A 19,673-nucleotide genomic window follows, 5' to 3' on the forward strand; every position below is an offset into this window, starting at 1 on the left:
TGTGTCTTCCAGATGAGTAACAATACAGATACCTGCTAAATCTAAAGAGTTGAGATTATGGTCATCCTGAAACACAAATTGATATGTAAATGCATTGTTGAATGATTTAGGCATTAGTTTAATGATTTTACACACGGGCTAGGAGGCCTAGGAAATAGTAATATGGGCATGCAATATTGGGATGATAGAATCAAAGAAATGTAGGGCTGGAAGGGGCCTTAAGAGGTCATTAAGTCCATTGCCCTACCCCGAGGCAGGATTATGATGGTTTTATTATTTAGACATCACAGTGTGTTTCAGGCTGACCATAGCCAGCAGCCATCTTCCTTAGCCAGTAGGATTCTCATGTTTCTCCTTGTTCATCCACATGATGAAGGAGAAGGAAAGGCTGAATCACTTGTACAAGTAAGATGCACTTTAGGGTCCCACACATAGACCTCATGAAAGGGATGCTTATTGTGTTCACCCTGCAAACCACATGTAGTCCTTCCTAGCATGTGCATACACCATGCTCTCTCTTTGTGTGTTGGCAGTAAACACAACATTACCATTTCTCTACTGAGCTTGCTACTTGGAGAGATGATGATGATGATAACACAACTGACATTTATAGAGCACGTGCCACCCACGGATCTAATTAGACTCCAGTTCACACTGAAAGAGAGGATTGGATTTACCTCAATGTTTTCAGTAAGGTCATTAACTGGTATGACCAATCCATCCACACTAGTAAGACTTAGGCCTCCCACGGTTCCACTGATCTCAAAACTGGTGTCACTTAAAGAAAAGGGATTCACTGAAAAGCTCACCATCTACAAGGAGACATGAATGACAAGCAGCATTTGAGTTGTACAAGATACTTTATTATAGTCACAATTTTTAGATTTCCATGTAGATTGGAGATGAAGTCAGAACCAAACCCAAGAGCCAAACAACCCTGGACTTCAGGGAAGTTCAGATCCAGATCCAAGTTTGAAGCTGGCCCATATCTCAATAATGGACCAATCCCAGACCTTACATTGTGGGAAAGTTTGGATTGTGATCTGCATATCAATATTGCAGCTCAGACCCATCTCTAATGTATCTCTAGCATGCAGCAATCACTTTCCATTCATATGTAATCCTCTTCATGGGTCATTTAGATCAGTGGCTCTCAACCTTTCCAGACTATTGTACCCCTTTCAGGAGTCTGATTTGTCTTGCGTTCCCACAAGTTTTACCTCACCTAAAATCTACTTGCTCACAAAATCAGACATAAAAATACAAATGTGTGACAGCACGCTATTACTGAAAAATTGCTTACTTTCTCATTTTTACCATATAATTTTAAAATGTCAATTTGAATATAAATGTACTTACATTTCAGTGTATAGTATATAGAGCAGTATAAACAAGTCATTTTCTGTATGAAATTTTAGTTTGTACTGACTTCGCTAGTGCTTTTTATGTAGCCTGTTGTAAAACTAGCCAAATATCTAGATGAGTTGATGTACACCCTAGAAGACCTCTGCTTTTCCCCAGGGGTATGTGTACCCCTGGTTGAGAACCATTGATTTAGATATTTGGGGCCAAATTCAGTCACACCAGTGTTAATCCAGAGTTATTCCATCAAAGTCAAATTGCTGTGCCTCTCCTGAAATTACTGGAGTTGACAACATATATAAATCTACTGCCTGGGGTGCATATCAGAGTATGTTAGAGTCATGAGTACAGAGATGCAGGGGGAAAAAGGAGGGACATCCAAAGCCTGTGAAGATAATGGGAGTGTTTCCACTGATGTAAGTAAGTTTTGGGTCATGACGTAACAGAGCTGAAATAGAGAGGGGGAATTGGAAGGAGACACTTAGCCTGCAGCAGTATATAGGATTTCACCAGGCTGATTGTTTTGAATCAGCCTGGGAGACCCTTAGAAAGAGGAATATAAAAATATCATAACAACACAAAAATGTACTAGGGAATAGCGTGTGTCCTAGATCAGACAATGGAAGACACCCAACTGGCAGGAAACCTGGGCCCCTATTGTCCCCTATAAGATCTGAGTAGCTCCAACTGACTCATATGCCGCTTGGGGAAAGCAGTGTTTCAGCCTTGCTGGTTAAATAATGGTATAGACACTGTGATCAGCTGACTCCTCATGACAGTGAATGCAACCAAATGGTGAATGGGTTAGAGTTATCAATTGAGTCCATTGCTGTGGGCAGCCGAGAGAGCAGTGAATCAGGCAGGGGCTGTGATGGGAGGTGCCTTTCCAGTCGGCTCCCAGGTCCCTTCAACTACCTGCACCAAATCCCATGCAATAAGAAAATGGAAAAGGCTACTCAAGCCTGATAAATTCCAAGTGAATTTGCTGACATAATTGGAAGGCCAAGAACCAGGACACCACATGTGCCAGTGTGATCAGTGTGAAAGGAGAAAAGGCTCCAAACTCATCAGAACAAGAGAATGAATGTGTTCATCGAATACATCAAGTCAGAGTAACAGTCACTTACCCTTATATCCACAGTCTCATCACTGTCTCCTGAGACACTGAGAGAGGAGGCAGAGGGGAGAGTAAAGCTGGCCGAGCTAGAATTGGAGATGTTAATGGATGTGCTGTCCATACTGTCTGTTTGTAACCTGTCCAGAATTGGGGTCAGATGCAAGTAGAGAAAATAAGAACAGATGGAGACAAAGACAGAGAAGTATTAATAGCCCAGTGCAGGGTTGCTAAGCATAGTTGATGTTACATCCAGAAAGGCTTCCTGGCTGAGTGAGTGTAACTGTGCTGGAGAACCATTTCTAACTCCAGTGGCAAATACTTCAGGTCTTGTCTCTGCTTGCTGTAACGCTCTGCATGCCACTGGTAATGAATGATTAAAGGGCATGATTTTTTAAAAATGTCCACCTGCAATTGCGCACTTAATTTGGGCTTGCAGTTATACTCATATTGTGAATTGGGAGAGAAGTGCATCTAAATATCCATTTACATGAGCAAATACTTGATTTCTATGCACTATTGTTGCATCTGCACAAATTAGATGAGCAATTGAATGTCAAGTGTGATCTGCATAGTTGAAAATCATGCTCTAAGTAAACAGATTTGGGGATGATTTTATGACCTGAGAACTCACATTTTCTTCTGCCCAAACCTGTGACAATTTTTTACCTAGAGCAGCATCAGTAAGAAAGAAAAATTAGCCTTTTACAACAAGTGTTTTCCACATACCTACAAATTTAAGTGGGTGATGCTTGACCTATGTAATCCCAGAGAATCGTTCTCTGGCTACAGATCATATATGAGAATTTTCAGTCTAGTCTTACTGAAATTAGTTGGAGTTAAAACTGTTTTTACAATGGATAACCAGTTACAACATCACAGCACCTATGGATTTCTTATCACCTGTATAATATTTGGTTGGGTGACTCCATTTAATGAGAAAATGATAGATATTTTCCTTGAGAACGATTGGAGATTGTCAGGTGTGTAGACGCACAGGCCATAACTGAAATGTGCTGACTGTTACCTGTTTATGTACATTGCAACAGAGGGAGCGATCAGTACCATTGGTTCATCATCTGGCAGCTTCCCAATCAGGAGTGTGCTTTGCAGGTTTTCAACTGTGTCCAACAGCTGGTGTGAGACCAAACTCTGGAAAGGACAAGGGTGTCTCCTGATATGCACTTGTTATTTGAAAAGAGCAGGGAACGCATTCTTTTTATTAATTTCCATTTGTGATCTGTCTGAATTTATAACCATACTTCCCTAATTCCAATTTTCAGTGTTTCTTTTTAAGGCAGCAGACTGGGTAATAATCTTGGTAACCTCTGATAAAGTTATTATAAACAATAAAATGACTCCAATAAATAATTAACATGCCTTAGTGTTAATTGGAAAATTGGAGAAAATTGGAGAAATTGGAAAAGTACTGTTTGTGAATGAAAGAGTGAAGTATCAGGTGCTCAGATACCAAAGTGATGGAATAGTGCAAAATGATAGATAGATTAGATTAGATGTTTTAAAGGTCAGTCTATTATGAAAGCATGCAAAGGGTATCTTGGTGTAGTCCATATCCATAATTCTCATGAGAGCAATGCATACAGTGAATAAATTAAATATTATAATAGTAATTATAATCTTATAATGTACTACTCTATCCAAAGATCTCAAAGCACCACAAACTTTATGGCTGTGATTCAGAAGAAGTTACTTATGCCAAAGTATGTGAATAGTTCCTTTTGTACATGACTTCAAAGGGAGTATTCTGTGCTTAATGCACATGCTTATATACTTTGTTGAATCAGGGCCCAATTGCTTACCCTTCACACTACCCCGGCCTGGGGAGTATTATCATCCCTAATTTACAAATGGAAAAACTGCAGCATAGAGAGTTTAAGTGAAATTGTCTGGAGATCACACAGTAGACCAGTGTCAGAGCTGGGATTAGAATGTAGATCTTTTGACTGCTAAGCCTGTGCTCTAGCCGCTAGCGAACTCTACCCCTTAAGTTGGTCATCAGATCACTTTGTCTCCCTTCTGTCAAAATTAGTATCTTCAGCCTCCCATTAATGTATTAATGTTCTATACTGAATACCCTGTGCTGTCCCTATAAAGTATTCATATCCTCACTTCTCAGGTTAGATTAATATCACACCCTACTCACAGTGATGGAATTAAAATGCTTGTTCCCCATAAGAAGCATACAAAGGCATTTGAAATAATTCACGTAGAAGTATGAAAAACCCGTACCACATAAATCTGAATAGAAAATCAGGTGGAAGCTTTTCAGAAGGTTCAAGTAAGGTAACTGATTTCAGTTTAGTCCCTTGATGAAATCAGTGGAGCTAAAGCCTCAGAGGTGCTGAGCACATGTAACTTCCTAGGATTTGGTTCAGTAGGGAAGGATAGAATCAGAGATGGAAAAATCCTATTACAGTAGGTGATCTAATTTATCCACAAAGGGAAGTATTACTCCTTACAGTATATTCTGGAATATACTACTCTGGCCAGTCTGTTTTCATATATCTCAAGTAATGTTTTAAGAGGCTGCTATCACTTCCCTTAAGGGACTATTCCATAGTCTAACAGATCTCACCATCCTATTTACCTTGATGTTCAGCCTAACCCCTTTGCACTGAGTAGCTCCCCCGTGCACTCTAAGCAATGCCACTTTCAAACATGTCCAAGTCAGAAGGGCTTTTTTTATCTTCTACGCCAGGCAGACACACACGCACTGTACATTAGAAACTGAACCACGTGAAAACAACCTGTCCAGCCTCTGACGGTGAAGCGTCCTCCGTCCCATTTTGTATGGAAGCTGTGAGCACATTGCTCACTGCGTTGAACAGGTAGCCAGCTGCATCCTTTCGCTTCTGATAATCCTCACTGTCCTCTGTGCTTACAGTGAGTAAGAACTCACTGACATCTTTGAGAGAGTTACTGGCTTCCACCTGAACAGGAGATATGGGAAAATGGTTGTGTGTGTGTATTAAAAATAATACGCATTAAAATAAGCCACTGTTCTTGCTATATGGTCCCTTACAGCAGTGTTTCCCAAACTAGGGACGCCGCTTGTTCAGGGAAAGCCCCTGGCAGGCCGGGCCAGTTTGTTTACTTGCCGCGTCCAGAGGTTCGGCTGATGCAGCTCCCAGTGGCCGTGGTTCGCTGTGCCCAGCCAATGGGGGCTGCGGGAAGCGGTGCGGGCCAAGGGACATATTGGCTGCCGCTTCCCGCAGCCCCCATTGGCCGGGCACAGTGAACCGCGGCAAGTGGGAGCCACGATCGGCTGAACCTGCGGACACGGCAGGTAAACAAACTGGCCCGACCCACCAGGGGCTTTCCCTGAACAAACGGCGTCCCAAGTTTGGGAAACACTGCCAAACAACATGAATAGTCCAATGGGGCTGTTTGCAGAGAAAAGTATTTTTACTGTTATTATGTATTTGTATTGCCATCATTATGTATTTGTATTACCATCATGCCTAAGCCCTGGTCATGGACATCGACCCCCACTGTGCTAGGTGCTGTACAAACACAGAACAATCAGGTGTTCCCTGCCCCACACAGTTTACAACCTAAGTAATGGCTCAGTGTGAGAGAGCATATCACAACCTGGCCCAATGGCAGAGTCTAGTCACAGGAGCACACGTGAGTGCCACAAGATGGGTTCTGGTGGTACTTGCATTCAGCGAGGAGGAAGAAGAGTTGAAAACTTCAGCCCTGAGGTCAGGGTGAAGAGAAACGGGCTACAGGGGAAAAGGCCCAGGGAACAGCAGCAGCAAACTGAAGGAAGCCATACAGGGCTGCTCTGAGTAAGATCCCTGGGTGAGCACACATAAGAATGGGCAGGCCTGGGTCCCCTCCACTGGCCCTCCAGCAAAGTGGCCTAAGACCCAAGAAGGGGACAAGGCTGTGCTGGGAAGCCCAAGTGCAAGGCAGGATTTAAAGGGGCCCTGAGACAGGGTTGAAGACACTGGTGAGGGCAGACAGTGTGTTGAACTCTTTGCTACCATAAGGGGTCCATTCACTGTTGGACTGTGACTTGGCTGGAGGGCTGAGCCACTGAAGACCCACCCAGTGAGGTGAACAACCTACAGGGGGTGCCAAGAGCACGGGAGAAAAGGGATTGCAGCATCCCACCCAGGTGACAGGAGGCACCCACGAGAGATGAGTGTCCCTGTCACGGTACCCAAGAAATGCTACTATATTGTTAAGTGTATGTAGTTAACGTATTTCAATTTTTTTCTCCATGAAAACTGTCAGTTTATCAACAAATATTACCTCTCTCCATGCCCTGTGCTCCATGCTGAAGATAGAAGGGTGTTGTGCATTCCCATTTATGCCTAAGTATAGACACTGAGTATTTTGTGATCATGAAACCAAGGTAATAATTACCCGGGCAGGAGCCTGGCCCAGAGTGGTCAAGGGGCTGTGCAAATTTTACTACACAGTGCAGCTGCTGCCTGTCCCTCAGATCTGCTACCCCAGCAACTTCAATCTTAAGCTTCTGCTCATGAATCTGACTGAACTACATTGTCTTGACTATGGTTCCTGGCCACTGCTGAAATATTCCATCATCATTTGCTGGCTGCATTTGAAACAATCTCAGAAATCAGGAGAAACTGCTTTTTTATTGCTAATGTGCTGTGAATAAATTGTGTGCTGGGAAAACACAGCCTGCAAAAAAGAATTATTCTGTCCCTTCCCCATTGACTCACTTCCCTAACAGCACAGCACAAAAAACACTGGGATGAAAATTGAAACAAATAGCACCATCCACTGACTATATAATGACAGGTTTCAGAGTAGCAGCCATGTTAGTCTGTATTCGCAAAAAGAAAGGGAGTACTTGTGGCACCTTAGAGACTAACACATTTATTTGAGCATAAGATTTCGTGAGTTACAGCTACAGCATGCATCCGATGAAGTGAGCTGTAGGTCACGAAAGCTTATGCTCAAATAAATTTGTTTGACTATATAATGTTGTTCAAGTAACATTCAGGGATTCCTATGGTAAAGCTGAACAGCTATGCCCAGGTACTGCTGCTGTGAAACTCCTCTTGTGGAAAGTTGCTTGTAACATGTAGTTCAGTGAGAGCATGTACATGACAGTGAGGCAAATGCCAGGAAGTTACAAGCATGAAGTCAAATGGATTTTGGAATAACTCAGCTTTGCACATTTATAGCAATACCTTTCATCCTAAGATCTCAAAGTGTCTTATAGGCATGAATGAATTACCCCACCTGTGAAACAGCTAAGTATTATTATACCTATTTTATAGCTTTGTCACTAAGTTTAACCCAAATGGCCATTCACTGTTGGTGAGGTAGTGGCAGAGCAGGAATAGAACCCATGAGTCCTGATTCCCTGTCTCCCACTCTAGACAATACTGTCTCCTGATATGATCCCTGGTCTCTGAAACATTAAATAAAGAACAGGCTACTGCAAGTAGTGATGCTCTCCCAGGGCCAGGGGCCAGGAGGTGTGGTTCAGTGGGTGAAGATGTGTATCAAAGCTCTGCTTACCTGTGCTGAGGAAGAGAGCTCTTCACTCCTGTAAGTGGTTTCTTTCAGTACCTCTGACATCGTAAGAGCAGTTTGTATTGATGTTACATTAACAGCAGACAGAGTTGTCAGCATCAGCTCTCTCAGCTTGGGATGAAAGGAGATAATTAGAGACAGGAACAAAGATGTTAATTAAGACTGTAAATGTAAATAGTGCTGAATATTGACAGTCTAGTTTGCTATAGATCTAATGGCAGAAACAAGCTCCCCAGGATGGATAATTCAAGCTAGTATTAGCTCTACTTACAAATTGCCACTTTCTGTAGCTATTGACTGTATAATCACAGGGATATTTTGTCACTCTGAGACACAGGGGATTTACACATATAACATCCATTAACAGTAATGAAAGCAACTTGTGTGAATTCCTACCCGTTGGGATGAATGTATAGGCCTTAGTGTACAAATACCACCTCCACTGAAAGCAGAATTGCAGACAATTGGTTCAGAAGAACAACGAATCATAGCTGATGAATTCAGGATATGTTGTACTTCTCTAGCCTCTTTCCCCCCTGAGGAGCTCAAGGCAGTGGAAACATTTAATTGAGCCTCATACCACACCTGAATGGAGCCTTATCCCACTGCTGCGAGGTGTGTAATACACACAGGCAAACAGGTCCAGTGTGGTTGTGCTTTGCTGCCCAAGACCACACAAATAGTGGCCAAGCTGGGAATAGGATGCAGGAGTCCTGACTCCCAGTGCCCTGCTCCAGCCATACTCTCACCCTTGAGAGATCCCCACTACATTCAACATGAATGATGTTTTTCGTGTGCAGTTTACTTAGGGATTGCAGAAGCAAGGCAGATGTTGGGACTCTATTACCTCAGCCCAGGGGGAGAGGGTTTGGAGAATCACAGAGGGAATCTCTTATTTCTAAGGGGCCTGGGGTAGGGAAGGGAAGAGATTTCACCCCTTTTGAGCATCCCCCACTGGCTGCTGGTGGGCTAGTGCCCTAGCTTTAGTAGGGATTGGCTGCCCGCAGTCAGTCTCTGGGTAAGTGCAATGTCATGAGCAGCACTCAGGGAGGTGGTGCTGGGATAGCCAAGAGGGAGAATGTTGACATGGAAGGGATGAAAAGTCAATGACTCAAAAGGGCCAGTGGTGAAAAATGAACAGCTGCTTCTTGTTAGCTGAAACCTATGGCAAATGCTGGCCCAAATCCTGAGAGATACTGAGAACCTACAACTCCCATTGACTTCGGAAGGAGGTATGTAAGCCCTTGGTGCTACTCAAGAAATGGTCCAGTGTCTTTACAGAAAATGGAAACTGCATCATTGTAGTGTAAGAAAATAAACCAGCTGGCTGACCTCCCTTCGGGTGTCAGTCTGCAGAGATGTATTAAAGGTGTCTCCCTGGCTCTCCTGATTAAGGACTGAAGACACTGACTTATACAGCTGGAACAGGGACATGCTGTTGTTTCCTTCTTTTAGGATAGCATTAGCTTTCTCAGCCAGAGTGGCCTGCAGGGTCTGGTTCCCAGTGTTCATATCTTCACGTCGAACCTGATGATGCAATTAGACATGCTCAGAGCATTGTTACTGCTGCCTGCTGGTATTATTACCCTTTCACAACCTCCGTTATCATCCTAACAATGTTCATAATGAGAGCTGATAAAGAAACTGAGTTTGTTCCATCTTTTTCCAAGGATCTTTTTTTTCCAATGAAATTTTCCAACCGTCTTTAGAACCACCCAGGAAAAAGAAAAGAACATTTGCAGAAGCATTTGCTTAAAAAAAATCTCTGTTTTCATCTGAAAAAATGTTTTGATCAAAAGTTTCCAACTCTTAACTTACAAAACAGTTACAGTCTCTTCTGGAGATGCCTCTGGTTTGGTCCACCTGACTGACTGAAGAAAGATACTGATAGGTAGTAGTATCCTTCATGTTAGAGAAGAGAGAGAGCGGGCCTAATTCACCTCTGCAGTACTTCAGTCTGACTCCAGTATGATGCCATTGTAATCAGCGTAGTGATGAGTAACTCCATTGAATAACACTAATGAAGCAATGGTGCACATTCTTTTAATTAGTATGAAGATTTATTTTTGGGCCCCCTGGAGACAGGTTCCAGTATTTCTCTGGTTTTTTTAACTCCAAGACTAACTAAACATAGCCTGTGCTGTTCACTGTCTCCCTAAATTCTGGCCTGAACAAACTGTGATGGAAGAAACTGCTGGCTGCACATGGGATTCTACAAGGAAGCTTGTCTAGTCCTCCTTGGTCAGAAGGATGGTGGCTGTGGATCGCAGGAGAGTAATGGGTATAAAATGGGGAGAGGAAGCTCTGGAAGGTGGCCCAACCCTCAGAATCACAGGTTTAGCTTTTGGCAGTCAGAACGCTAGAAGGGAAAAGATTTTTCCATGTACCTTGACAGTAGCATCAGTCTGAACCGTGTCACCAAACTTATTGCTGACAGTAATTGTAATGTGTAAAACAAAGTTATTTTCCTCTTCTCCAAGAGGAAGATAAACTGACAGGAGTTCAGGATGTGGGCCACAGTTCAGGAGGGAACCTGAAAGAGGAAAGACAGTGTTACCCGTCATACACTTCAAACCCTACTGAGCAGCTCAGCATCCTCCAAAGAGGCACTCAGCACCGCACAGGATTGGGCCTATAGTTATCACTATGGAATCATGTCGCTTTGCTTTGATTTGCTAAATTAAAATAGCTCCTCTGGGGAAAAATAGATAATGACCCTTAAATTCAGATTCCTTGCCTAAGGTGATTCCACAGTCCTTAAAGGGATTCTTTAAAAATCTCCTGCAGTTTCTAAAGGGAAACTATTGTAAAGTTCATGGCCCTCTTATGCATATATGCCCTGTTTGTACATGTTTTTTCTTTCTGCTGTCATAGGGCCAGGTTGAGCAAGGGCTGCATCTTACTCCACAAGTTTAAAGTGAACAACCCTATGTGCAGAACAAGGGGCTACTCTGTCTGAGTTGAGGGTATGAGAATCTGTCCAGTTATTATCTGGCCAGCAGTGGAAGTGGGTTAAGCCTTTGCTCGTTAGTGGTGGAAGTACAAGGCTGGGTGCACACACAGGGAAGCTGCCAGTCAAACAAACCAGCCCCAGAATTTACCTGATTTCAGGTAGAAGCAGTACGTGAGCAGACTGCTGTGTGCAGGGGGGCAGGAGTCCTCTGAGCAGGCAGTACTGCAGGAGATTGTGAAGCTGGTGCACACCGATCCCTCCTCTGGGAATATAGCACAGACTGGGACCACTGGTGAGGGCACCATGCTGACAACGTAGGTTTCATCGCCATATTCATGCTGAGTCATTGCTGGAAAGTTCAGAGGGAAAACATCAGTGATGATCATCTGATGACTTTCACCAGCACTGAGCATCATACACTAGTAATGATGCAGTTTGTTCAGGCTCTGGGAATGGCATGTTGTCTAACCAGAGCTGAGATACCTTTATAGGCTAATCTATAGCATAGACAACACTATGCAAACACAGATTTATTTCCCTTGTAAAGAGAACCTGGATTATAAAATTGAATATTCATCATAGGGCTATTTCCAGATGTGTCTAAATCAGATGATTAACATAATCTTGGATTAGGGTTGTTGAATCAGGGCTTGTCTTTTCGAACACTTTGTGGCAAGCTAGAGTGTAAATCTACCCCACACTAGCCTGCCATGCACTAAGTGTCTGTAACGACCCTGTGGCTGGGCACTACACTTCTTTGAAATGGGAGTAGGCTAAAGTGCACTAGGGTACTTTTAGCACATGGCAACAGGGTCCACATAGACCCCTGATGCACAGCATGCCATTGTGGGGTAGATTTCCCCCTCCCGCTGCATTTTGCCACAAACTAAGTGTTCATATAGACAAGCCTTCACTCACCTCAAATTACTGCTATACAGGTGACAAAAGGGTTAAAGTGGCCTGAGAGGCCAATTAACTTACCAGGCTGCACCTGAAGGCACCCCCTAGCTTGAAGTGGTTTCCATCATATACAGAGATTACAGTTTGGCTCAATGGTTCTCAGCATCCCCACTATGCAAATTGTTCCAGCATCCCTGCCTGAAGGGGGATCTGGCCTAATTGGAGGTCAAACACAGCTAGGGTTGCTGAGTCTTCATAAAGGAAGAAAAAAGGTATGCCAGAGGAGGGGCCAGGGAGGAATGGTAGCTGAGAGCTTTCTCTTGAGGGCTGAGAGAAGCCTGGGTGGCTGAGCCCTGAGCTGGAAGTCTGACTGGAAATAGGGGCTGATCAGGGACTGCAGCTTGCCTGAAACCGTGGGTGGAGGGAGAGTGCGACCTGACCACCTTCAGTGGTAACAGTCAAATCCAGGACCTGGGGCTGGTGTTGGAATGGTTTGAAAAGAAGGCGACCAGTCGAGCCCAGCTGGGCTGAAGACTCAGTTGTTTTGCTGCATTCTGGTGGACGTTAAATGAAGTACTCTGAGGCCCTGAGAAGGGTTGGATTCTGTTACCTGGCTTAGCAGGAAGGCCAGAACACACCAATGGCTGAAATCAGCCATAGAAGGCACGGGACAAACTGAGGCACAGCTGTTGCAATACCACATATAGCCACTAGGGACGTGTTTCAGTAGCAGCTTTGCCATACCTCTACTCTATGCTTTTGTGTGTGTGTGTGAGTGTGTGAGTACCATACTATACATCATATTCTGGCAAAATAAAGAAAAGGTTACTGTAAACATTGCACTCAGTGTATCAAATTATTTAACAGTATATTTGTCCTTTACAGTGTTTCTTCTCCTACTATGTACGAGTAGGAGGAAAAGGCCTGGGTAGAGACCGTAGAATCGTGGAAGTCAGCGAATGGCTACGCAGGTGGTGTCGGAGAGAAGGCTTTGGATTCTTTGACCATGGCATGGTGTTCCAAGAAGGAGTGTTAGGCAGAGACGGGCTCCACCTAACGAAGAGAGGGAAGAGCATCTTCGCAAGCAGGCTGGCTAACCTAGTGAGGAGGGCTTTAAACTAGGTTCACAGGGGGAAGGAGACCAAAGCCCTGAGGTAAGTGGGGAAGTGGGATACCGGGAGGAGGCACGAGCAGGAGCGTGTGAGAGGGGAGGGCTCCTGCCTCATACTGAGAAAGAGGGGCGATCAGCAGGTTACCTCAAGTGCCTGTATACAAATGCACGAAGCTTGGGAAACAAGCAGGGAGAACTGGAAGTCCTGGCACAGTCAAGGAATTATGATGTGATTGGAATAACAGAGACTTGGTGAGATAACTCACATGACTGGAGTACTGTCATGGATGGATATAAGCTGTTCAGGAAGGACAGGAAGGGCAGAAAAGGTGGGGGAGTTGCACTGTATGTAAGAGAGCAGTATGACTGCTCAGAGCTCAAGTATGAAACTGCAGAAAAACCTGAGAGTCTCTGGATTAAGTTTAGAAGTGTGAGCAACAAGGGTGATGTCGTGGTGGGAGTCTACTATAGATCACCAGACCGGGGGGATGAGGTGAACGAGGCTTTCTTCCGGCAACTTGCAGAAGTTACTAGATCGCAGGCCCTGGTTCTCATGGGAGACTTCAATCACCCTGATATCTGCTGGGAGAGCAATACAGCGGTGCACAGGCAATCCAGGAAGTTTTTGGAAAATGTAGGGGACAATTTCCTGGTGCAAGTGCTGGAGGAACCAACTAGGGGCAGAGCTCTTCTTGACTTGCTGCTCACAAACTGGGAAGAATTAGCAGGGGAAGCAAAAGTGGATGGGAACCTAGGAGGCAGTGACCATGAGATGGTCGAGTTCAGAATCCTGACACGGAAGAAAGGAGAGCAGCAGAATATGGACCCTGGACTTCAGAAAAGCAGATTTTGACAACCTCAGGGAACTGATGGGCAGGATCCCCTGGGAGAATAACATGAGGAGGAAAGAAGTCCAGGAGAGCTGGCTGTATTTTAAAGAATCCTTATTGAGGTTACAGGGACAAACCATCCTGATGTATAGAAAGAATAATAAATATGGCAGGCGACTAGCTTGGCTTAACAGCGAAATCCTTGCTGATCTTAAACACAAAAAAGAAGCTTACAAGAAGTGGAAGATTGGACAAATGACCAGGGAAGAGTATAAAAATATTGCTCGGGCATGCAGGAGTGAAATCAGGAAGGCCAAATCACACCTGGAGTTGCAGCTAGCAAGAGATGTTAAGAGTAAAAAGAAGGGTTTCTTCAGGTACGTTAGCAACAAGAAGAAAGTAAAAGAAAGTGTGGGCCCCTTACTGAATGAGGGAGGCAACCTAGTGACAGAGGATATGGAAAAAGCTAATGTACTCAGTGCTTTTTTTGCCTCTGTCTTCACGAACAAGGTCAGCTCCCAGACTGCTGCACTGGGCAGCACAGCATGGGGAGGAGGTGACCAGCCCTCTGTGAAGAAAGAAGTGGTTCGGAACTATTTAGAAAAGCTGGACGAGCACAAGTCCCTGGGGCCGGATGCGCTGCATCCAAGAGTGCTAAAGGAGTTGGTGGATGTGATTGTAGAGCCATTGGCCAATATCTTTGAAAATTCATGGCGATCGGGGGAGGTCCCAGACAACTGGAAAAACGCTAATGTAGTGCCCATCTTTAAAAAAGGGAAGAAGGAGGATCCTGGGAACTACAGGGCAGTCAGCCTCACCTCAGTCCCTGGAAAAATCATGGAGCAGGTCCTCAAGGAATCAATTCTGAAGCACTTAGAGGAGAGAAAAGTGATCAGGAACAGTCAGCATGGATTCACCAAGGGCAAGTCATGCCTGAGTAATCTAATTGCCTTCTATGACGAGATAACTGGCTCCGTGGATGAGGGGAAAGCAGTGGACGTGTTGTTCCTTGACTTTAGCAAAGCTTTTGACACAGTCTCCCACAGTATTCTTGCCAGCAAGTTAAAGAAGTATGGGCTGGATGAATGGACGATAAGGTGGATAGAAAGCTGGCTAGATTGTCGGGCTCAATGGGTAGTGATCAATGCTCCATGTCTAGTTGGCAGCCGGTATCAAGTGGAGTGCCCCAAGGGTCGGTCCTCGGGCGGTTTTGTTCAATATCTTCATTAATTATCTGGAGGATGGTGTGGTTGCACCCTCAGCAAGTTTGCAGATGACACTAAACTGGGAGGAGAGGTAGATATGCTGGAGGGTAGGGATAGGATACAGAGGGACCTAGACAAATCAGAGGATTTGGCCAAAAGAAATCTGATGAAGTTCAACAAGGACAAGTGCAGAGTCCTGCACTTAGGACAGAAGAATCCAATGCACCGCTACAGACTAGGGACCGAATGGCTAGGCAGCACTTCTGCAGAAAAGGACCGAGGGGTTCCAGTGGAGGAGAAGCTGGATATGAGTCAACAGTGTGCCTTTGTTGCCAAGAAGGCCAATGGCATTTTGGGATGTATAAGTAGGGGCATTGCCAGCAGATCGAGGGATGTGATCGTTCCCCTGTATTCGACATTGGTGAGGCCTCATCTGGAGTACTGTGTCCAGTTTGGGGCCCCACACTACAAGAAGGATGTGCAAAAATCAAAAAGAATGGAGGGCAACAAAAATGATTAGGGCGCTGGAACACATGACTTATGAGGAGAGGCTGAGGGAACTGGGATTGCTTAGTCTGCGGAAGAGAAGAATGAGGGGGGATTTGATAGCTGCTTTTAACTACCTGAAAGGGAGTTCCAAAGAGGATGGATCTAGACTGTTCTCAGTGGTAGCAGATGACAGAACGAGGGGTAATTGTCTCAAGTTGCAGTGGGGGAGGTTTAGGTTGGATATTAGGAAAAACTTTTTCACTAGGAAGGTGGTGAAACACTGGAATGCGTTACCTAGGGAAGTGGTGGAATCTCCTACCCTAGAAGTTTTTAAGGTCAGGCTTGACAAAGCCCTGGCTGGGATGATTTAGTTGGGGATTGGTCCTGCTTTGAGCAGGGGGTTGGACTAGATGACCTCCTGAGGTCCCTTCCAACCCTGATATTCTATGATTCTATGATTCTATGATGTCTCCAGATTGCAAAGAGATTGTATCTTGGTGGAGTTTTCAAAACTCTGGCTTTCCCCACCTGTTACTTTAATCCGAAATGCTTCTCCGTGTGTCTGCAGAAAGGAGCTGTTCAATACCAATGTAGATCTGTTGCTCTGAAGCAAAGTCAAGGAGCTCTGTCGGAAACCCTTCAGACTGCAGACTGAAGGGAGGGAGGGAGGCTGGAAAACCCAACAGGAAAATTAACAAAGCAGAAGAGGCTGTTTACTGCGATTTCCATCCAGAGAGTTCGGTGTGCTACATTATTTATAGACCCAGACCTGAAGCCTTTATTCAAAAAACGTACCTGTTGACATCAGAAGGAGATTTTCCCAACTATGATACATGGGAGTACGGTGCACTAATAGTGACAAAGAATGAATTATATTTGGTGAAATATTCATCCACCTGAATACACATGATAAGGCTGGAAATCTGTCTGAAAAATGCATGTGCAACTGTGTGCCTGCTTTTACACATGCAATTACCATGATTATCTCTACTGGCAGCAAATGCCTTAAAGGTACCTAGGGAGACATCCCCTCCCCTACCTCAAAGGGCTTCCTTTCAATCTGGGTGTTTATTTTTTGAGGGTGCAGCATTCCTGACCAACCCACTCATCTCACCTTTGACTGGAATGTGTTGTCTAAATACCAGTTATACTGTACGGCCTGGGAGCCTTCCTGCACAGTGGCTCTCAAAGCAACTTCTGTAGTGACATTCACTAGCTTGCAGTTTGTCTCACACCTAAAAGGAAGGCAAGACAATAGTTATGAACCAATAGATGACAGTAATCCCAGCTAAAAGCCCACCCTATTTTTTCCGTCTTTTGGACGGAATCTGCCAAACTCATGGGTTATGAGGCAGGTGGTACACAGAAGTCACAAACAGCAACATTTTCAAAAACTCCCAAGTGACTTTGAAGCCTATGTCCTGTTTTCAAAAGGAACAGAGGTACTGAGGATGTGTCTACAGTAGGGCTGTCAATTCATCACAGTTAACTCACGCAATTAACTCCAAAAAATTAATCGTGATTTAAAAAATTAATCACGATTAATCGCACTTATAACAATAGAATACCAGCTGAAATGTATTTAATATTTTTGGATCTTTTTCTACATTTTCAATATTGATTTCAATTACAACACAGAATAGAAAGTGCACACTGCTCACTTTATATTATTATTTTGATACAAATATTTGCACTGTAAAAATGATAAACAAAAGAAGTCATATTTTTCAATTCACCTCATACAAGTACTGAAGTGCAATCTTTTTATCGTGAAAGTGTAACTTACAAATGTAGATTTTTTTTGGTTACATAACTGCACTCAAAAACAAAACAGTGTAAAACTTCAGAGCCTACAAGTCCACTCAGTTCTACATCTTATTCTGCCAATTGCTAAGACAAACAAGTTTATTTACATTGACAAGAGATACTGCTGCCTGCTTCTTATTTACAATGTCACCTGAAAGTGAGGACAGGCGTTTGCATGGCACTTTTGTAGCCGGCATTGGAAGATATTTACATGCCAGATATGCTAAACATTCGTATGCCCCTTCCATTCTTTGGCCGCCATTCCAGAGGACATGCTTCCATGCTGATGATGCTCGTTAAAAAAATTATGCGTCAATTAATTTTGTGACTGAACTCCTTGGGGGGAGAATTGTATGTCTCCTGCTCTGTTTTACCCGCATTCTGCATATGTTTCATGGTATAGCAGTCTGGGATGATGACCCAGCACATGTTCGTTTTAAGAACAGAAAGAAAAGGAGGACTTGTGGCACCTTAGAGACTAACAAATTTATTTGAGCATAAGCTTTCGTGAGCTACCGCTCACTTAACACTTTCACAGCAGATTTGACAAAACGTAAAGAAGGTACCAATGTGAGATTTCTAAAAATACCTACAGCATTTGACCCAAGGTTTAAGAAATCTGAAGTGCCGTCCAAAATCTGAGAGGGAAAGGTGTGGAGCATGCTTTTAGACGTCTTAAAAGAGCAATATTCTGATGTGGAAACTTCAGAACTCAGATCACCAAAAAAGAAAATGAACCTTCTGCTGGTGGCATCTGACTCAGATGATGAAAATGAACATGCGTCAGTCCACAGTGCTTTGGATCATTATCAAGCAGAACCCATCATCAACATGGAAGCATGTCCTCTGGAACGGTGGTTGAAGTATGAAGGGATATATAAAGTGAGCACTGTAGACTTTGTATTCTAGGTTGTAATTGAAATTAATATATTTGAAAATGTAGTAAACATCCAAAAATATTTAAAATAAATGGTATTCTATTGTTGTTTAACAGTGCGATTAATCGCGATTAATTTTTTTAATCGCTTCACAGCCCTAGTTTACACTACACATGCTACAGTGGCACAGCTGTAGTGTAGACACTTGCTACAGTGACAGAAGAGGGTTTTCTGTTGTTGTACTAAATCCACCCTCTGAAGAGGTGGTCACTAGGTCAGTGAAAGAATTCTTCCCTCAACCTAGCAGTGTCTACACTGGGGCTTTTGTTGGCTTAAATTCACATCTCTGACCAATGTAGCTCAGTCGACCTAAGTTTTAGGTGTCGACCAGGCTTTTGAAGACTAAGGGCAAGTCTACACAACAAAATTACATCAACCTAAGTTACAACGATACACAGCCCCTGCAGTAACTGAATTGGTTTTACATGTCCACACTACGCTCCTGGTCAGCGGTGCACGTCCTCACCAGGAGCGCTTGCACCAATTTAACTGCTAGTGTGTGGCATTGTGGGACGGTTTCTGAAAGGCAGCAACAGTCTATGTAAACAATGCAGTGTTTACACTGTCACTGTGTTGACCTAACTACATCGATCTAAGTGCTATGCCTCTTGCAGAGGTGGAGTTATTAAGTTGGTGTAGTGGGCGAGTTACATTGGTGGGAGCTGCATTTTAGTGTAGATGCTAACAGTGAGGTCGACATGAAGCAGATTACATTAACCTAAGTCTGTAGTGTAGACCAGGCCTAAGTCTCATGAAACTTGGGCTCCTAAGGGCCATATTTGCAAAGGTATTTAGGTGCCTAAAGATGCAGATAGACCCCTTGGTGCTTTTGAAAATCGGCACATTACTCTCATTGATTTCAATGGTTGCAAGAGGAAATGTAGCAATAATAATGGGGAATAAGTACTACGGTTCCAAGGCAGACCTGATTTCTGGGTGCAGTTCTTGTCTGGCAGTCACGTACAGACATTGCTCGTCCTGCTTCTCTTCTTTTCCATGGTTTCTGACTATCACTTGCAGGGTCACCGCTGAGTTTGGTGGGGGCAGGCAGGAAGGCGGGATCTGTGCCATGCTGTGGTCAGTGGGGATTACTTGCTGCTGCACACATTCCTGCCACCCAGGCCAGCAAGACCCTGCACAAACATTTCCTTTTTAATGTTGGTAATAATATCTGGCTCTTCTGTAGCGATTTTCAGCCGTAGATCTCAAAATGCCTCACAAGGGAGGCAAGCTTCTTTATCCCTATTTCACAGATGGGGAAACTGAGGCACAAAGAGGTGAAGTGACTTAACCAGAGTGGCCCACCTGCCCAGTGGCAGAGGAAAGAACCCAGATCTCCTGAGTCCCGGTCCAATTTTAAACCTTGATGCTTTTTCATTGCTGCAGAAAAACCGAAGCCTCCCCCAGCTTCAGATGCAGCAGGC

The 19,673-nt window shown here is 44.0% G+C and overlaps 1 protein-coding gene across 1 annotated transcript in view; it reads right to left on the reverse strand.

Moving 5' to 3' along the window:
• Positions 1–19,673, reverse strand: part of PKD1L3 (polycystin 1 like 3, transient receptor potential channel interacting) — a 73,580-nt gene that overhangs the window by 26,777 nt on the left and 27,130 nt on the right. Inside the window, exons 11-21 of the mRNA XM_078848162.1 lie at positions 19,175–19,382; positions 16,620–16,740; positions 16,034–16,175; positions 11,119–11,319; positions 10,405–10,550; positions 9,350–9,544; positions 8,003–8,128; positions 5,242–5,427; positions 3,504–3,628; positions 2,490–2,616; positions 678–812 (exon numbers count right to left, since the gene is read on the reverse strand). Coding sequence (XP_078704288.1) covers positions 678–812; positions 2,490–2,616; positions 3,504–3,628; positions 5,242–5,427; positions 8,003–8,128; positions 9,350–9,544; positions 10,405–10,550; positions 11,119–11,319; positions 16,034–16,175; positions 16,620–16,740; positions 19,175–19,382 — 1,712 coding nt within the window. The remainder of the gene's footprint in view (positions 1–677; positions 813–2,489; positions 2,617–3,503; positions 3,629–5,241; positions 5,428–8,002; positions 8,129–9,349; positions 9,545–10,404; positions 10,551–11,118; positions 11,320–16,033; positions 16,176–16,619; positions 16,741–19,174; positions 19,383–19,673) is intronic.

This window comes from Lepidochelys kempii, chromosome 12 (assembly GCF_965140285.1).
Source record: "Lepidochelys kempii isolate rLepKem1 chromosome 12, rLepKem1.hap1, whole genome shotgun sequence".
In the NCBI taxonomy this organism is placed as follows: Eukaryota; Metazoa; Chordata; order Testudines; family Cheloniidae; genus Lepidochelys; species Lepidochelys kempii.